This window comes from Canis lupus, chromosome 1 (assembly GCF_011100685.1).
Source record: "Canis lupus familiaris isolate Mischka breed German Shepherd chromosome 1, alternate assembly UU_Cfam_GSD_1.0, whole genome shotgun sequence".
NCBI classification, from domain to species: domain Eukaryota; kingdom Metazoa; phylum Chordata; class Mammalia; order Carnivora; family Canidae; genus Canis; species Canis lupus.
In genome coordinates, this window is record NC_049222.1 from 99,060,517 (window position 1) to 99,074,541 (window position 14,025).

General features: G+C 51.4%; 1 protein-coding gene across 4 annotated transcripts in view; it reads right to left on the minus strand.

Annotated features, from left to right (window-relative positions):
* Positions 1–13,928, minus strand: part of FAM120A (family with sequence similarity 120A) — an 87,317-nt gene extending 73,389 nt beyond the window's left edge. For 3 of the 4 annotated variants that reach the window (XM_038527372.1, XM_038527373.1, XM_038527374.1), the window contains exon 1: positions 13,431–13,928. In XM_038527372.1, coding sequence (XP_038383300.1) covers positions 13,431–13,904 — 474 coding nt within the window. In that variant the 5' untranslated portion in view covers positions 13,905–13,928. The remainder of the gene's footprint in view (positions 1–13,430) is intronic. The other variant, XM_038527371.1, reaches the window with a different exon arrangement.
* Positions 13,929–14,025: the final 97 nt, after the last annotated feature.

Below are 14,025 nucleotides of genomic sequence, written 5' to 3' on the forward strand. Positions count from 1 at the left end.
ACATGCCCTTAACCCTAAGTGTCTAGAACTATGCTGCCCAATGTGAAACTAAACCACATCCAAAAAGTACAAGTGTTCAAGGGTCATCTGCTGGGCACACCGTGGAGTGCTCCCGTTTCTCACCGAACTTCACAGGATGGGGATTGCCGTGTTTGGTTGGAAGGTCAGTTATAATGACATCTCATTTAGAAGCAAGGCAAACCCTTTAAAGATGCATATTTCAAGGAAAAGTAACTTACTGCATTCTCTTGATAAATATTTTTAGAAAAATGTTTTACTTCATAAGAAAAATATAAACATTTAGTCAATTTATTTCTATTTCTTAGAAGAACGCACTTTCATCCCTTAATCTAAAAACTCTGCGCCTTCACTAAAATAGAAAAGTATAATTTAAGAAAATTCTGAAATGAGGCCAGCTCCATCTCTCCCAGCCCAAGCCCTGGGCCTCCCACAACCTGGGCATCCGACAACTTCAGGACACAGAACTTTGTAACAACAGCGACGTCTTACAGCGTCTTACAGCGTTTCTGAATCACCAGCAATCCCTGGCTGTGGTCCAGGCACCCTGATCATAAATGTGCACAATCCACCCCCCCCCCCGAAGCCCTGAAATGAGAGGAGCTGTGAGTGACCCCTCTGCCCCCACCCCTCCAAGGAGTTCCAGAAGAGGTTACGTGGCCACTTGCTTCAGAGCCAGGCATCCCGGGGGCAGGGGGCAGAATTAAGTGCAGGACGGGCACACTATATGCTCAAGACATGTATCTTGTGGGAGTTTATTAAACCAGTGAGTGCCCAGACGCTGGGGCCGGGGCCACTGTCCCCCTTAAGTGCCCCTGTGCCAGTCACCGGGCTGCACGACCGCCCCAAGGAGAAGAGCAGGTGCACTGGCCTGAGATGAGCGGCACGGAGGCAGGATGGGCTCCTGTGGCAGGTCTGAAGGGAGGCTTTGGAGACCTACAACATACAACAATCATCCCATCGGCAGCGCACTTCCACAGTGTGAATATTCGTGCTCTTTGACCCGGTGATCTCACTCCAGGAAATGGAGCCTAAGAAGCCAAGGTACTGCAGCAGTGCTGGGAGCATCAGAGGTCAGAGCAGGCACCTGGGGGAATGTGAGCAAACGCCGGGAGCTGGGTAGGCCCAGAGCCTGCGGGCTGTGCAGAAACACAGAGAGAGCTTTCGACAAAACCCTGTTTTGTTCATCTGTTCATGACCATTGCCCCGTACACAGAGCCGCGCACAGCTGCTGCCAGGGACAAAGCAAACACCACAGTTGTATCAGGATGGTGCAGTTATGTTTCATGAGAACCTCCTTAAACAAAAAAAAAAAATTAATAAAGAAGCTGAAGCAGCACCCACACTGGCCACCTCAGCGTCCCCACACCGGGGACGGATGCTCTTCCTTCCTAAAGACGACAAGGCGTGCCCCTGCTATCGGCAAACCTAGGGCCTAGCCTGGCATCAGGTGCACGCCGGAGGCCCATTGCGGGACTGCCCACACAGCCAGTGAGGTTCATGCACCCAACAGAAGCCAGCGGCCTGCGGGCCGGAAACCAGGCCTGGGGCTCTCCCCTACAGCCTCCACCCACCGTCCCGCAGCTCCCAGTCCTTCAGAACATCTGGGTTCACTCGGCATTAAAAAGCAACATGAACGAGGTCTTATTAATTCATTACAACTCTGATGTACAAATGATTAACCACACCTTACCCCTCCGGCGGAGCACAGCCGGCCTGGGCAGCTGCCCACGAGAACTGACCAACTGACGTCCCTCCCGGGAGATGCAGGCCACAAGCACTGGCTCGGGCATCAGGCCTCAGGGCAAGGTGGGCTGGACTGCGCCTGTCCTGCTCACCTTTCCCTCCCTGAGTGCCAGCCAAGGGCACAGAAGTGGGACGCCAGGTCCAGGGTCTGGCTCGACACCCACCTGCCCACCCGAAACGTACAGTTCACAGACATCTAGTTTCCTTCAACATCAGATTTCGAGGACTCTCTCCCACAGGCCTTGACCCGAGGAAAGGCAACAAGGCCTTAAGACCATGAGGTAACAGATCCTCCTGACAGGCAGGTACCAAAAGTGTGGTGGGGCCGAGGCACAAAGCCCGAGACCCAGGTCAGGGCCAGAGGCCTGCTGGTTGACACACCTGACTGTGCGCTCTGGCCAAGCCCCTACATCCGAATGGCCCACAGAGAATGACTCCTAACGTATACAAATCACAAACCAACCCGCCAGGCATCAGGGGCCCAGGGCTCACACAGACTGGCAAAAGTAGGGATCCAACTAGAAGAGTCTGAACCGACCTCTCTGAGCTGGTGGGGGCACTGCCCTAGGGACCCCCAGAGCACAATATCTGCAGTGGAAGCTGGCTCCTGAGGGCAGGCACTGCACACACGCTGACCTCCCCTGGGGACGTGCATCTCAAGGGTACAGGAGTGAGGCGACAGTGTCGAGACCACCAGTGTCTCCCCATCTGTCAGACCCACCCTGTGGGGCCGGCTTAGCCATGAAGACATCCTGCCAATGGGCGTACAGGTGATCTCACAGACGGTCAGGCGTGCACATGCACACGTCCCTGCTGTCAAGAGGGCTGAAGAGCAGAAGACCCCAGAAGCAAGAGCACCCACACCCAGACATGGTTTCTCAATTCCATTCTCCATGAAATGGAATCAGGGCCCTTAAGAAAAACGGGTGATGCTAGGGCAGGACCTCCGAGACAGCCCTGCAGCATGCACCTGTCATACCAGAAAGGAAGGGGTGCTCACAACATGAAGAAGGGGAGCGTGAGGACCCAGGAGCCCACCTGAGACTCCCAGCGCCGGAGCTGGAGCACCATATGCAACAACATCAGGAACATCACAGCAGGTGCACCACCCGAAGTATAAAACAAACACAAAGCTCATACTGGTCCAAACAAATGATCACATAAACATACTGTGCCCCACACAAAAATTCCAACCATAATGTGAAATCCCTCCCAGGAACCAAAGCTCATCCCCACCGTCCCCCCAAACCAGGCCTGGCCAAAAGGACCACTTCCCAAAAAGCAAACCAGCAAAGGGATGAAGTTGTGTCACAGAGCAGATGCCAACAGACTCCCGCATGGTACGGTGTGACAAAGGGCACTGCACCTCCGCGGCATTCTCCCTGAAACATGAGAAAACACCAGGCAGCCTAGAGAATACCTGCTCAGTAATCCAAGGTGCCAAGGTCACCAAAGAGGCAGAGGCAGAGGTGCTTTCCGGGGCCAGACGGGCCCAGGGAGCTGACACCCAAAGGCCACAGGGCACCGCAGAGCCTAGGAGGACCCAGGGGAAGGAGGGATGAGGCCTGAATGAAGAACACACGATACCACAGCAGGGCAAGCTTCTTGGTTTGGTGACTGCTCACTCACAAGCTGTTACCATGCACGCAGGCAAGCAGAGGGAAGGGTATTTGGGAACCCTCTGTACCATCTTGGCAACTTTTCCATAAAACTAAAATTATTCCACAGTAAGAAGTTTATTTTAAAAAGAAAAAACTCAACAGTCTACAAGACACCAGCTGGAAAACTATTTTAAGCTACTTCACCAGGTGAACACAGCATTCACAGGCATGAACAGCACAGTCTCACAGCCTATTACATGAAAACACATCTCTCCGCAGATCGTGGGCTTCGGGCAGCAGGAGAGCCCACCCCTGGTGAAGCTGGGTCACCACGTATCTGCAAACCAAGGAACAAAGTCCACTGGCCGGAGGGCTGGGGACAAAGCCTCAAGACGCGCACCACGGAACCCATCAAAGAGCAGGTGCTGGGACTGGGTTGCTATAAGGTCCAGCTGGGACAGAAAAGGGGTCCAGGCTGTGTCAGAACAGGACTTGTAAGGCAAGTCTTTAATTAAAGATAAAATTCAACGTCACAGTTAAGCTTCAGGGAAGCAGGGTCTGACCCTCTTCTGAGGGTCTCCTCTGCTCTGGAGCCCACCTGCCACCTAACCTGCCCACAGACAGCACCCTGCTCCTCCTGGCCTCCAGCTCTGAGCACTAACTGGGTGCCATCTAATGAAATGGACACACCTAGTTCTTAGTTCTGATTTTGGAAGTGAGGAAAAACCATTACGTAGGATCCTGAGGTGGTTATTTCAAGCTAAAAACATGAAGCCCTGAGACCTACTGTCCAATAAGCGGTAGTACAGGGGTTAAAACCTCCTTCCCCACAGTGAGCCAAACCTGGAAATCTGCACGGCCTTAGTGAGGAAAAGCCGAGAGCACAGCCACCAGAGAGGTGCTGGGCCTTCATGGATGCGCCATGGCTGCCACTGCTCAGCAGATGCAGGGGGGCCCCCCAAGAGACCTCACCTCTGGCTCCCGGCAGAGGAGCCGCCATCAGCCCAGGAAGCACAGTGTGCCTCGCCGGCCTCCACACCCACCTGGTCCCAGAAACACAGGCCGTGGGGGCAGAAGAGCCTCAGCAGCCAGGACACCGTACTAAGCCTCAGGGACTTCACGCTGCGGGTTCCTGCCCCCGACCCCAGGTCAGGCTTCTATCTCATTCGTGTGTTAGTGTCACTGAAAAGACAGGTGCATCAGAACTCAGTATTTTCACAAGGAACACTGCCCCAAAACTCCCTAAGCTTCCTGCGCAAGTATGGCCACTTATTTAATGCTGACAACTGCTATGGGGACTGTCCCATCCGATGACAGCATCGCACTGTCACTCCTGATCTCTAGGACAAGGTACTAGCATGGAAGGCTCTGTCTCTGGAGGCAGGTGGGCGAACCCAATGCCCACTTTAACATGTTCTGCACTTCCACTTCTTCATCTGCAAAAATAACACCATCCCTACCTCACAGGGCAGCTATGACAGCTAACGAGCTACTACTACACGTAAACAGCTCAGTCATTCACCAATAATAAACACTGATAAAAGTCAGCTACCATTTGTCTTTAAGAAAGCTGCATGAGAAAGGATCTGCTTCTTCATACTTCTCCAACATATGGGACCTGAAACACTATGAGTTGTCATAAATAGATTTCCCGACATCAAGAAAAAAATACTGTGTGAGATTTTTCTTTAGAACGGTTTTACACCAGCTCAGAGAATAATGTGACACACCCTCAAGCCACCTATGAGATTTAAAAGATATAAGTTAACCTGAACACAAGAGGATATGAGTCAACCTAAATTCTTTTGTTTAAAAAAATAATAATAATGCCTTGATCTTGAACTCTAGTGGCCAGGTCCTGGGTGGATGAGATTACTCAGCTCCCCACTCTCACTCAAGTCTAACAGAGGAAATCAACTCCAATTTGGTGGAAGATTTTTATTGTTGTTGTTGACTTAAAAGGGCAATTTAAAGTTATGACATATTTTAGTGATGTCTCTAAAAATGAACTCTCTCCCCCTCAGGAAATCTGGAAGGAGAGCTGAACAGCTTCTTCCCTTATGCATCCCTTGCCTATTCTACAAGAACTGGCTGCAGTGGTCTTGAAAGCAAGGAAAAATAATTTCTTTTAAAATAAAGGAGAAGCACATGAAAAGATTCTCGACTTCATTAATCATAAAGGAAATGCAAATCAAAACCTCAATGAGATACCATTCAGCAGCCATTAGGATGGCTACCATCAAAAAAATAAACAAATATAAGCAAGCAGATGTTGGTGAGGATGTGGAGAAAGCAGAGCCTCATACATTGCGGGTAGGAAGGTGACAAGGTGCGGATGCTGTGGATCCTCAAAGTCTCACACACAGACCTACCCTTTGAACCAGCAGTTCTACTTCCAGGTGCTGAGAGAATCGAAGGCAGGAACTAGACAGGTGTTTGCACACCCATTTTCATAGCAATGTTACAACAGCAAAAAGGTGGAAGCGGCCATTGACAGATGAATGGATAAAGAACGTGTGCTGTATGGACACAGTGGACTATTACTCAGCCTACTCCTGACACCTGCTGCAACATGGACACACCCTGAGGACACTGAGCAAAGTCAAGTAAGCTGCTCACAAAAGGACAGATGCTGTGTAATTCCTCTTGCATGAGGCCCTACGGCAGTGAAACTCTGACACAGAGTAAGCAGTGGGCGCCAGGGGCTGGGAGGGGCAGGGGACGGGGTCAGTGTTTAGTGGGGGACAGACTTGCAGCATGGGAAGACAAAAAAGTTCTGGAAATGGACAGTGGGGATGGCTGCACAACACTGTGTTATACTTAATGCCACTGTACCCTATGCTTGACAGTGGTTAAAACAGTAAAAATTTTTAATTTACCCCAACTTAAAAAATAAAATTAAGAAAATAATAAAAAGAGGGTTGTATCCCATCTCCCCATCTTCCTAAGAAGGAAGCCTAGGCGCTTGGCTCCAAGAGGTAACTTCCTACTTGTCAAAAGACAGAGGTTTAACTCTTCCTTTAGAGGATGATGTGAGTGTGCGTGACTGGCACAGACTGTGGCTGCCTGGTCATGTAACAGGCTGAGACGTCTTTTCTCTGTAATCTCTTTAATAGATCGCCTTAACGCCATTTCTTATTCAATAATAAAACCCATTTTCTTTCACTACTCAAATATAAATGAGAGGGGCACTTGGGGGGCGCAGTGATGAGTCCGACTCTTGGTCTCCACTCAGGTCACAATCTCAGGGTCGTGGGATCGAGCCCCAGGACAGGCTCCACAATCAGCGCTGAGTCCACTTGAGATCCTTTCTCTCTCCCTTAGCCCCTCCCCACACGCATGCATTGTCTCTCTAAAATAAATAAATTTTTGAAAAAAAAAATGAGTAGATATAACAAAAATGCAAATTAAACTTTATTAACTTTAAAAAAATTTTAGATGACAAAAAAAGAGAAGCAAACACCCACATTATTTGCCCTCAGTGTCTAGTTAGCCTACTATACTAACCTCCTCATACTCCAGCTAATTCCAAGCAATTCTATCCTTGTCAGAAATCTAATTCCAAAACAACACATCAAAATGTAAGTTTCTGACTTTGTAGAGTTGAATCTCAGATTGGTCTAGTCCATTTCAAGATGGCAGCACTTGCCAAGTCTTCAGTGAACGAGCCCCCTGCCCGCATTAGACAAGAGTTCCTTGGAAGATTTCATTCACTCTTCTGTGCCTGGCTAATAACAGGCATACAACATTTGCTAAAGGAAGGATGAATCATCACTGGGAACCAATCAGAAAAGATAGTATCGGGAATTTAAGGTGAGAAAATAAATCTTGCACAATGGCCATTGATCCAGGTGTTGAAAGAAAACAATTAAATGCATCTGTCTATATACACTGAACAATGCAAATATATGATTAAAAAGTCCAGCGCCTATACTATACATCTGCAAGAGGAAACTGAGTCTCCGGCCTCAAGCAGCTTCAGTCAGCTGGGGATGCATCCAGGCAGCTATAACCAAGCCAAGCACAGGAAGCCTTGATGCACAGGCTGTGCGCGCACACGACCCCCAGCTCCATGCGAGGCGCCCAGGGCGCTCCGGTCATGATCCCAGGGTCCTGGGATGGAGCCCCACATCAGGGAGCCCGCTTCTACTTCTCTCTGTGCCCCTGCTCCCACTCACACACACGCTCGCTCTCAAATAAATCAATAAAATCTTCACATACACACCCCAAAAAAGGCTCCATGAAGGAAGCCGACTCCTGAGATGGACTTTAAAGTATGAGCGAAATTCTGACCAGGAGTGAGTGGCTGGACAAGGAGGGGCAACACAGAGTGGGGAAGCTGTGCGTGGTACAGCTGAAGCGCTGAGAAGTCCTAAATGGGGTCCTGCGAGGAACCATGCCGACAGGTGGAAGCAGCTGGGATCAGGAGGGTCTGAGCCTTGGTACAGATTAATGGTTTTGTTCAAGGCGCTGCAGGAATGACTAACCCGAGGAGCCTGCAGGCGGCGCCACCAACAAGGTGTGCATGCTGAGTCCCTGCAGTGGAGCGGCAGGCGCCGACCCAGTCAGATGCAGACACAAGCCTGCCTGCCTGCCTGCACCCCGCCCCCCCGGGGCAGTGAAGGAAATGGGACCCTCAGTGTAAGTCTAGCAGTGTACCTTTTGCTCTATTTTATTATTCCAGATCATTTATTCTAAACGCGGATAAATATCCAATAATCTGGTTTCATACCACCAACAGGTTTGTAGAAGCACTTGTGAGGCCTACTGGCTCCTTGGTGAATTCACAGGGTGGCGCACTAGAGTGAGGAAGGGCACGTGGGAGACAGCCGGGTTGGCAGAGGGCCCAACAGGCTGGGTCGTGAAATTCAGGGGAGGGGGCCTCTAGGGTAGCAGGGAGGGTGACCTTGAGGGAGGACGACCACAAGGCTCAAACCAGGGAACCTGACAAGCAGAATGAGAGCAGCCCCAGCACAGAGGAAGAAACAGAAACAGAATGAAGACTAACTAGCTCAGAAGGGGTGGGGCTGCAGAGGGGACATGGCCTTGCAAGTCCTAACAGTGACGTTTCCCACTGATCACAGGGTCTGCTCTGGGGTGGATAAAGCACACACAGTGGTCACTCAGCGCGAGGGGGCACTGAGTGGTCAGCGGACATGGTGTCAAGTGCCCAACACCAGTGGCCCATCAGATCTCTGCAGGCAGGCGTGGGGCTGTCAGGTGCTGTGTGCCCAAGTGGACAGCGGTATATCAAAGAGGTGATGCTGGGGTTTATGCGCAGAAAGAGCGGTAGCAGAGAACCATGGCATCGTGGAAAGTCTTCTTTCAGGAGCTCCAGGAAACGGAAGCACTCTGATCATTGGAAAGGGTTTGACAAGGCAGACTAAGGAGAAAGGCTGGCTTTGATGAGTTGGACTTCAAGGACAGGGAAGAGATTTAGACAAGGTGATGAGTGTCATAGAAATCAGTGCTGAAAATCACAAATTGGGGTTCAAGAGCAAAATCCAGCCCACAGCCTATTTCATTTGGCTTAAACAGCATTTTTTAAATGGGTTAATGTCAAACACAAATCTGGATTTCTAGCTTACTTGAAAAATGTGAAGTCTGGTGATGCTGGCTGTATAGTCTTGTAAGGTTTTTAAAACACGCACACTTGAATCTACGTTGTTTGTGTGTACACCATTTGCAGGGGGCTAGATACACTATGGAGCACTATGCAGGCATCAAAAAGAATTAGAGTTATACAGACATAGAAAGATTTTTCACATCCTTATAAGAAAAGCAAACTGCTGAATAATTGTGTGATTACAATAATGATAAAAATTAAAGCTATATTGTGGTAGTATATAATATGTTACGTATCGTATAATACAAAACATATGGGGATGCCAGGCTGGCTCAGGGGTTGAGCGTCTGCCTTCGGCTCAGGGCATGATCCCGGGATCCAGTCCCACATCAGGCTCCCTACAGGGAGCCTGCTTCTCCCTCTGCCTGTTTCTCTGTGTCTCTCATGAATAAATAATAACATCTTTTTTAAAAAATACAAAATATATGGAGGCAGCTGCCAAGGAAAACAATATGGCAATTTCTCGAGAAATTAAACACGGAATTACCATGTGATCCACCAATTCCACTTCTGAGCGTATCTCCCAAAGAACCAAAGCGGTACTTGAACAGAGCACACCCGTTCACAGCAGCGGGATTCACTATTCACAACAGACAAAAGGGGAAGCAACCGAAGCATCCGTGGACAGGACAGATAAGCCAGATGTGGTCAAATGGAATACTACACAATCTTAAAAAACGAGGGAACCAGACACAATGTCACAGCATGGATGAATCTTGAAGACACCAGGCTGAGATCAGCCGGTCCAAAATGGGTGCACTGCAAGAAAATAAATATTCTAAGTAAGCATTCTGAACGGATGACTGGTTTTGGTGACGATGTGGTCAATTTTGAACCTAAGTATTCCCTGGTCAATTTTGGGTCTTTGAGAACAGATGTGACTACTAGTTTTTGCATCTCCTGGAGAGAAGCCAGCTACTCCCACGGTCCTGAGAACACAGAGAGGCACTGCCCTGCGGGACCTGACCTGGGCGTGAGTGCGGGGAGGCACACCCCCAGGCATTTTTACACAAAGCCACTGAACTTTGCCTTCAGTTCAGCATCAGCTCAGCATTTCCCTCCTGAGAAGGTTACTGGTTGCTTATCCCCGCATGTCGCCTACTCAGCAATCCTGTCTCTTCCCATACAAAACGGCACAAAACCCGGGCCAGCCAATGGCCCCGCGAGGGCAGGCACCCAGAAGCTGCCAGCCCCTGCCCCATCAGGTATGCGGCCTCGTCCCAAGATCTCAAGCCACAGCCGCATCTCACAGACATCGGCAGACGTAAGGCAGGAGCGTGGCTCCACTTTGCAAGACCTAAATCGACCTGCCGGAGCACAGGCTAAAGTAAAATCTGAAGGTCTTCAGCAGAAACCCACATGCTGGCCCAAGTCTCGTGGCAGGAACGTTCAGGGAAGCTCCAGGGACTTAATGCCACAAAGATTTTTAAATACATATCAGTCCCTCCCTGAAGTTTCAAAGGTTGTGATGACTCAAAGCACACAAAGGGAGACACTCCCAGCACCCGGCAGAGGCCAAGCTCAGGCCAGGCAGTTCAGTGACCTGAACAAAATTAGCCGATTCACTGGCCAACTTCTAATGGCTAAACAAATAGAATGACTACTGTACCCAAAAAATTACAATTATTCCTCTACCAAAGTCAAAGAAGATTCCTCTAAGCAAAGCTGACAGGAAAGCAAGCCTTCCTGCCAGTTTACAGAAGCCCAGAGAAGACCGACAAGATGGTAGATTTTTGTAAGACATGTGCCTCATGGACCCAACACGACACAGTGGCATTTCACATCAATTCCATCAATTCCTTTGTCAATTTTATATAATACTACAGAAAAAAAACTACTGATTATCATACAGTAAAATTAACTTTTATTTACTTCTGATGTGTAGATCTAAGGTTTTAAAATACATTCCTAGCACCACCATCAGAGCACCTAACAGTTCCAATACCCCAAAAAGCTCCATCCCCACGCCCTCCCCCAACCTCTGCCCTCTGGCAACCACTGACCTGGGGTCACGAGAATATCACAGAAAGAGAGTCACACCTCTGAGCCTGGCTTCTTTTGCTCAACATAATGGGCCGCCTTGGAGATTCACCATCCCGTCAGGTGCTGTACCCGTACACCCTCCCTTTCACGAGGAGTAGGACGGCACAGTACAGATGCACTCATTTGTTTACGTAGTCATCCACTGAAGGATATTTTGGCTACTTCCATTCTGGCTGTTACGAATACAACTGCTGTTAATGGTTCGGCTCCTGTGTGAACAAAAGCTTCACCAGGTAATCACCCAGGAGCAGCACTGCCGGAGCACACAGTGAGCGCACACTTACCACTGCTTGCCAGCCAGCATTGCCGCCAGCCACATGACATGCTTCCAGCTGCTCAGCACTCTTGCTAGCACTTAGTATTGTTGGTAGTGCTTGTTTTAGCCATTCTAACAGGTCTATGGTGACACATCATTGTGGTTTTAATAGACTTAACCATTTTAATGGGCATCTTTTAAAAACAGTACATGCTGCTTCATTCCCTTAGAGAACACTGAACATAAATTTTTCTAACTCAAAACTCATCCTTGTAGAAGAAACACTGTGCCTCCCTCAGGGGCTACTCAAGCACACAAGATTGTCTTCCTGATTCTTCCAGACAGGCCCTAGAATTATGTTTCATTTTTACAGCTGGCTTTTTTTGTTGTTGTTTTTAATCTCCCTTACAAGATGTCATTTCTTGCTTCTACTGGTGCTCCTGCCTCAGGCTGACTTTCCTCTGCACCCTTTTCTCACACTGCGTTCAGAAGTACATGACCAAGCTTCTCAGAACTGAGGAGGAGAGGATTTGAGGGAAGCTTTTGTTTTCTTTTTCTTTTTGGGCCATGATACCAAAACTTCCTGCCCTCTCGTGTGGCTGCTGAGAAATTTCTAGTAGCTAGATTTCTCAAAAAGCACTTAAACTGCCAGGTTAAGAGATCAGTAGGGAAGTAAGCTATTACTGTACTAACCTGTACAGCTAGCACCGTACTATATGCTTCTACACCAGGAGTTAAAAGCTTATCTAAAGCAAAATAGCCATAGGGAAAAAAAAAAAATCATCTTGTGTCTGGAAACCTAAGTGTGAGAAATTATCCTAAATCTAGCTTCCGAACACATTGGTCAGAATTCTGGGTAAGCCACGCATTCACAGGGGCACAGATATCAACATAAAAGCACTTCTCTGCAGTAAAAAAAAGAATTCAGCAGTTCTTTCCAAAGATACAGAGACTGTGTACACACTGAAGCTTAACCTCCGTAACATTTGCGGTGTTCCTTTGAAAGTCATCTGACCAGAAAGCTCATCCTGCCTTTTCAGAGCTAGTTTCCGTCTCTGAATACTTTCTCGACATCTTCTGGAGGTGGATAAGTACTTCCCTGGAGCCCGGGCTCTCACCCAAACTCCCAGGGGACTCGGGCTGCCACCGTGCCAGGCCCACAGGCCAATCCCCGAGCTCCCAGGCGCCACGACCTGCAGACTGGGAGGCCCTGTCACCAATTGCAACAGGACTGGGGTGGGACTTCCGCTATCACTTTAGGCTTACCCACCACCATCTCAGCTCCGGCAGGCAGGAAGAGTGAATTTCACAAACTTTGGGCTCAAGCAGTGTTCGGGCAGAAATAAAGGAAGGGCAAACAAGTTGGAAGCCACAGCGGCAGGCGCCAGAACACCCAAACAGCCCCCTCCCCCGAGTTTTTAACAAAAAGCCAGGAACAGGGAAGCAATCACAACTCCAGTGGAGGGTCATTGATTTACATGTTATCTCTGCAGTGGCTGCTGGGTCCGGAAGCTGTCCTTGGCCCCCGTTCGGCCAGGAGCCTGGTGCCAAGGGGACAGAGGAGCGGCGGAGGCGACGGCAGCTCTAATTACTCGGGTGCACGGCCCAAAGTGGCGCGACCTCCCCGTGCACAGTCGTGGCCCTCTGCCCTGACTCTGGGCGCCACCTTTCCCAGCAGACACACACACACCCGGGCCCGAAGTCACAGAACCCACAAAATTCCATCGTGTCGAGTCCTGCAATCGTGCGAACTCTCGTGCACACACCGTCACGACAGGGGGAACCCGGACACAGCCCCGTGTCCTCGCCGGGGGCCACCCGGGCAGGCCTCGGGCAGCCTGCGCCCGGCGGGACGCGGTGACAGCGGCGCGCCCCTCCCGCACCGCGCCCGGGACCCCGCCCCGGCGCCGCGCAGCCCCCTCGCCCGCGCGGAGACCTGTTGCTGCGCGAGCCCAGCCGCTCGGGGAGGGAGCGTCGGCTGCAAGTTGAGGCCGGCGCCCCGGCCGCCTCGGGGAGGGAGGAGAGCGCGCGCCCGGCCGGGATGCGCTCCGAGGCGGGGGCTGCACCCCGCGCCCTCCCCGCGCGCCCGCCGACCCCCCGCCCCGCCCGCCCCCCCCCCCCCCCCCCGCCCCGGCCGCACCTTGACGTGGAAGCGGATGAGCGCCAGGCGGATGCAGTGCGCCATGCACACGGGCGGCAGGAACCAGACCTTGGGCGGCGGGGTGCCCTTGTTCTGGACATGGCTGACGATCTGCTGCGCCGTCTGGCGCTCGTTGCCCTGCCGCTTGACCCACTCGTGCAGCCGCGCCTTCTCCAGCGCGCCGTTGAAGAACACGAAGAGCTCGATGTTGCCGCCGAAGCAGGCCTTGGCCAGCGCGGCCAGGTAGCCGAGCATGTGGTTCCACTGGCCCCCGCTCACCCAGTCGGTGTAGAAGCCGCCGTACAGGCGGTGCAGGCAGTTGTCGGCGTCCACCAGCAGGCGCAGCGGCGTGTGCGGGGGCCGCTGCCGCCCGCCGCCCACCAGGCTGCCCCGGGCCAGCTTCTGCAGCTCCACCGGCACCACGGCGCTCGGGCAGTGCTTCTCGATGTAGTCCTGGAAGCCCTGCACGCCCATGGCGGCGGCGGCGGCGGGCGCGGGGCGGCGGGGCGGCGGGGCCGGGGGCGGCGGGGCCGGGGGCGGCGGGGCCGTGGCGCGGCCGGGGCGGCGGCGGGCTCTAGGGGGGGCCGGGGCGGGC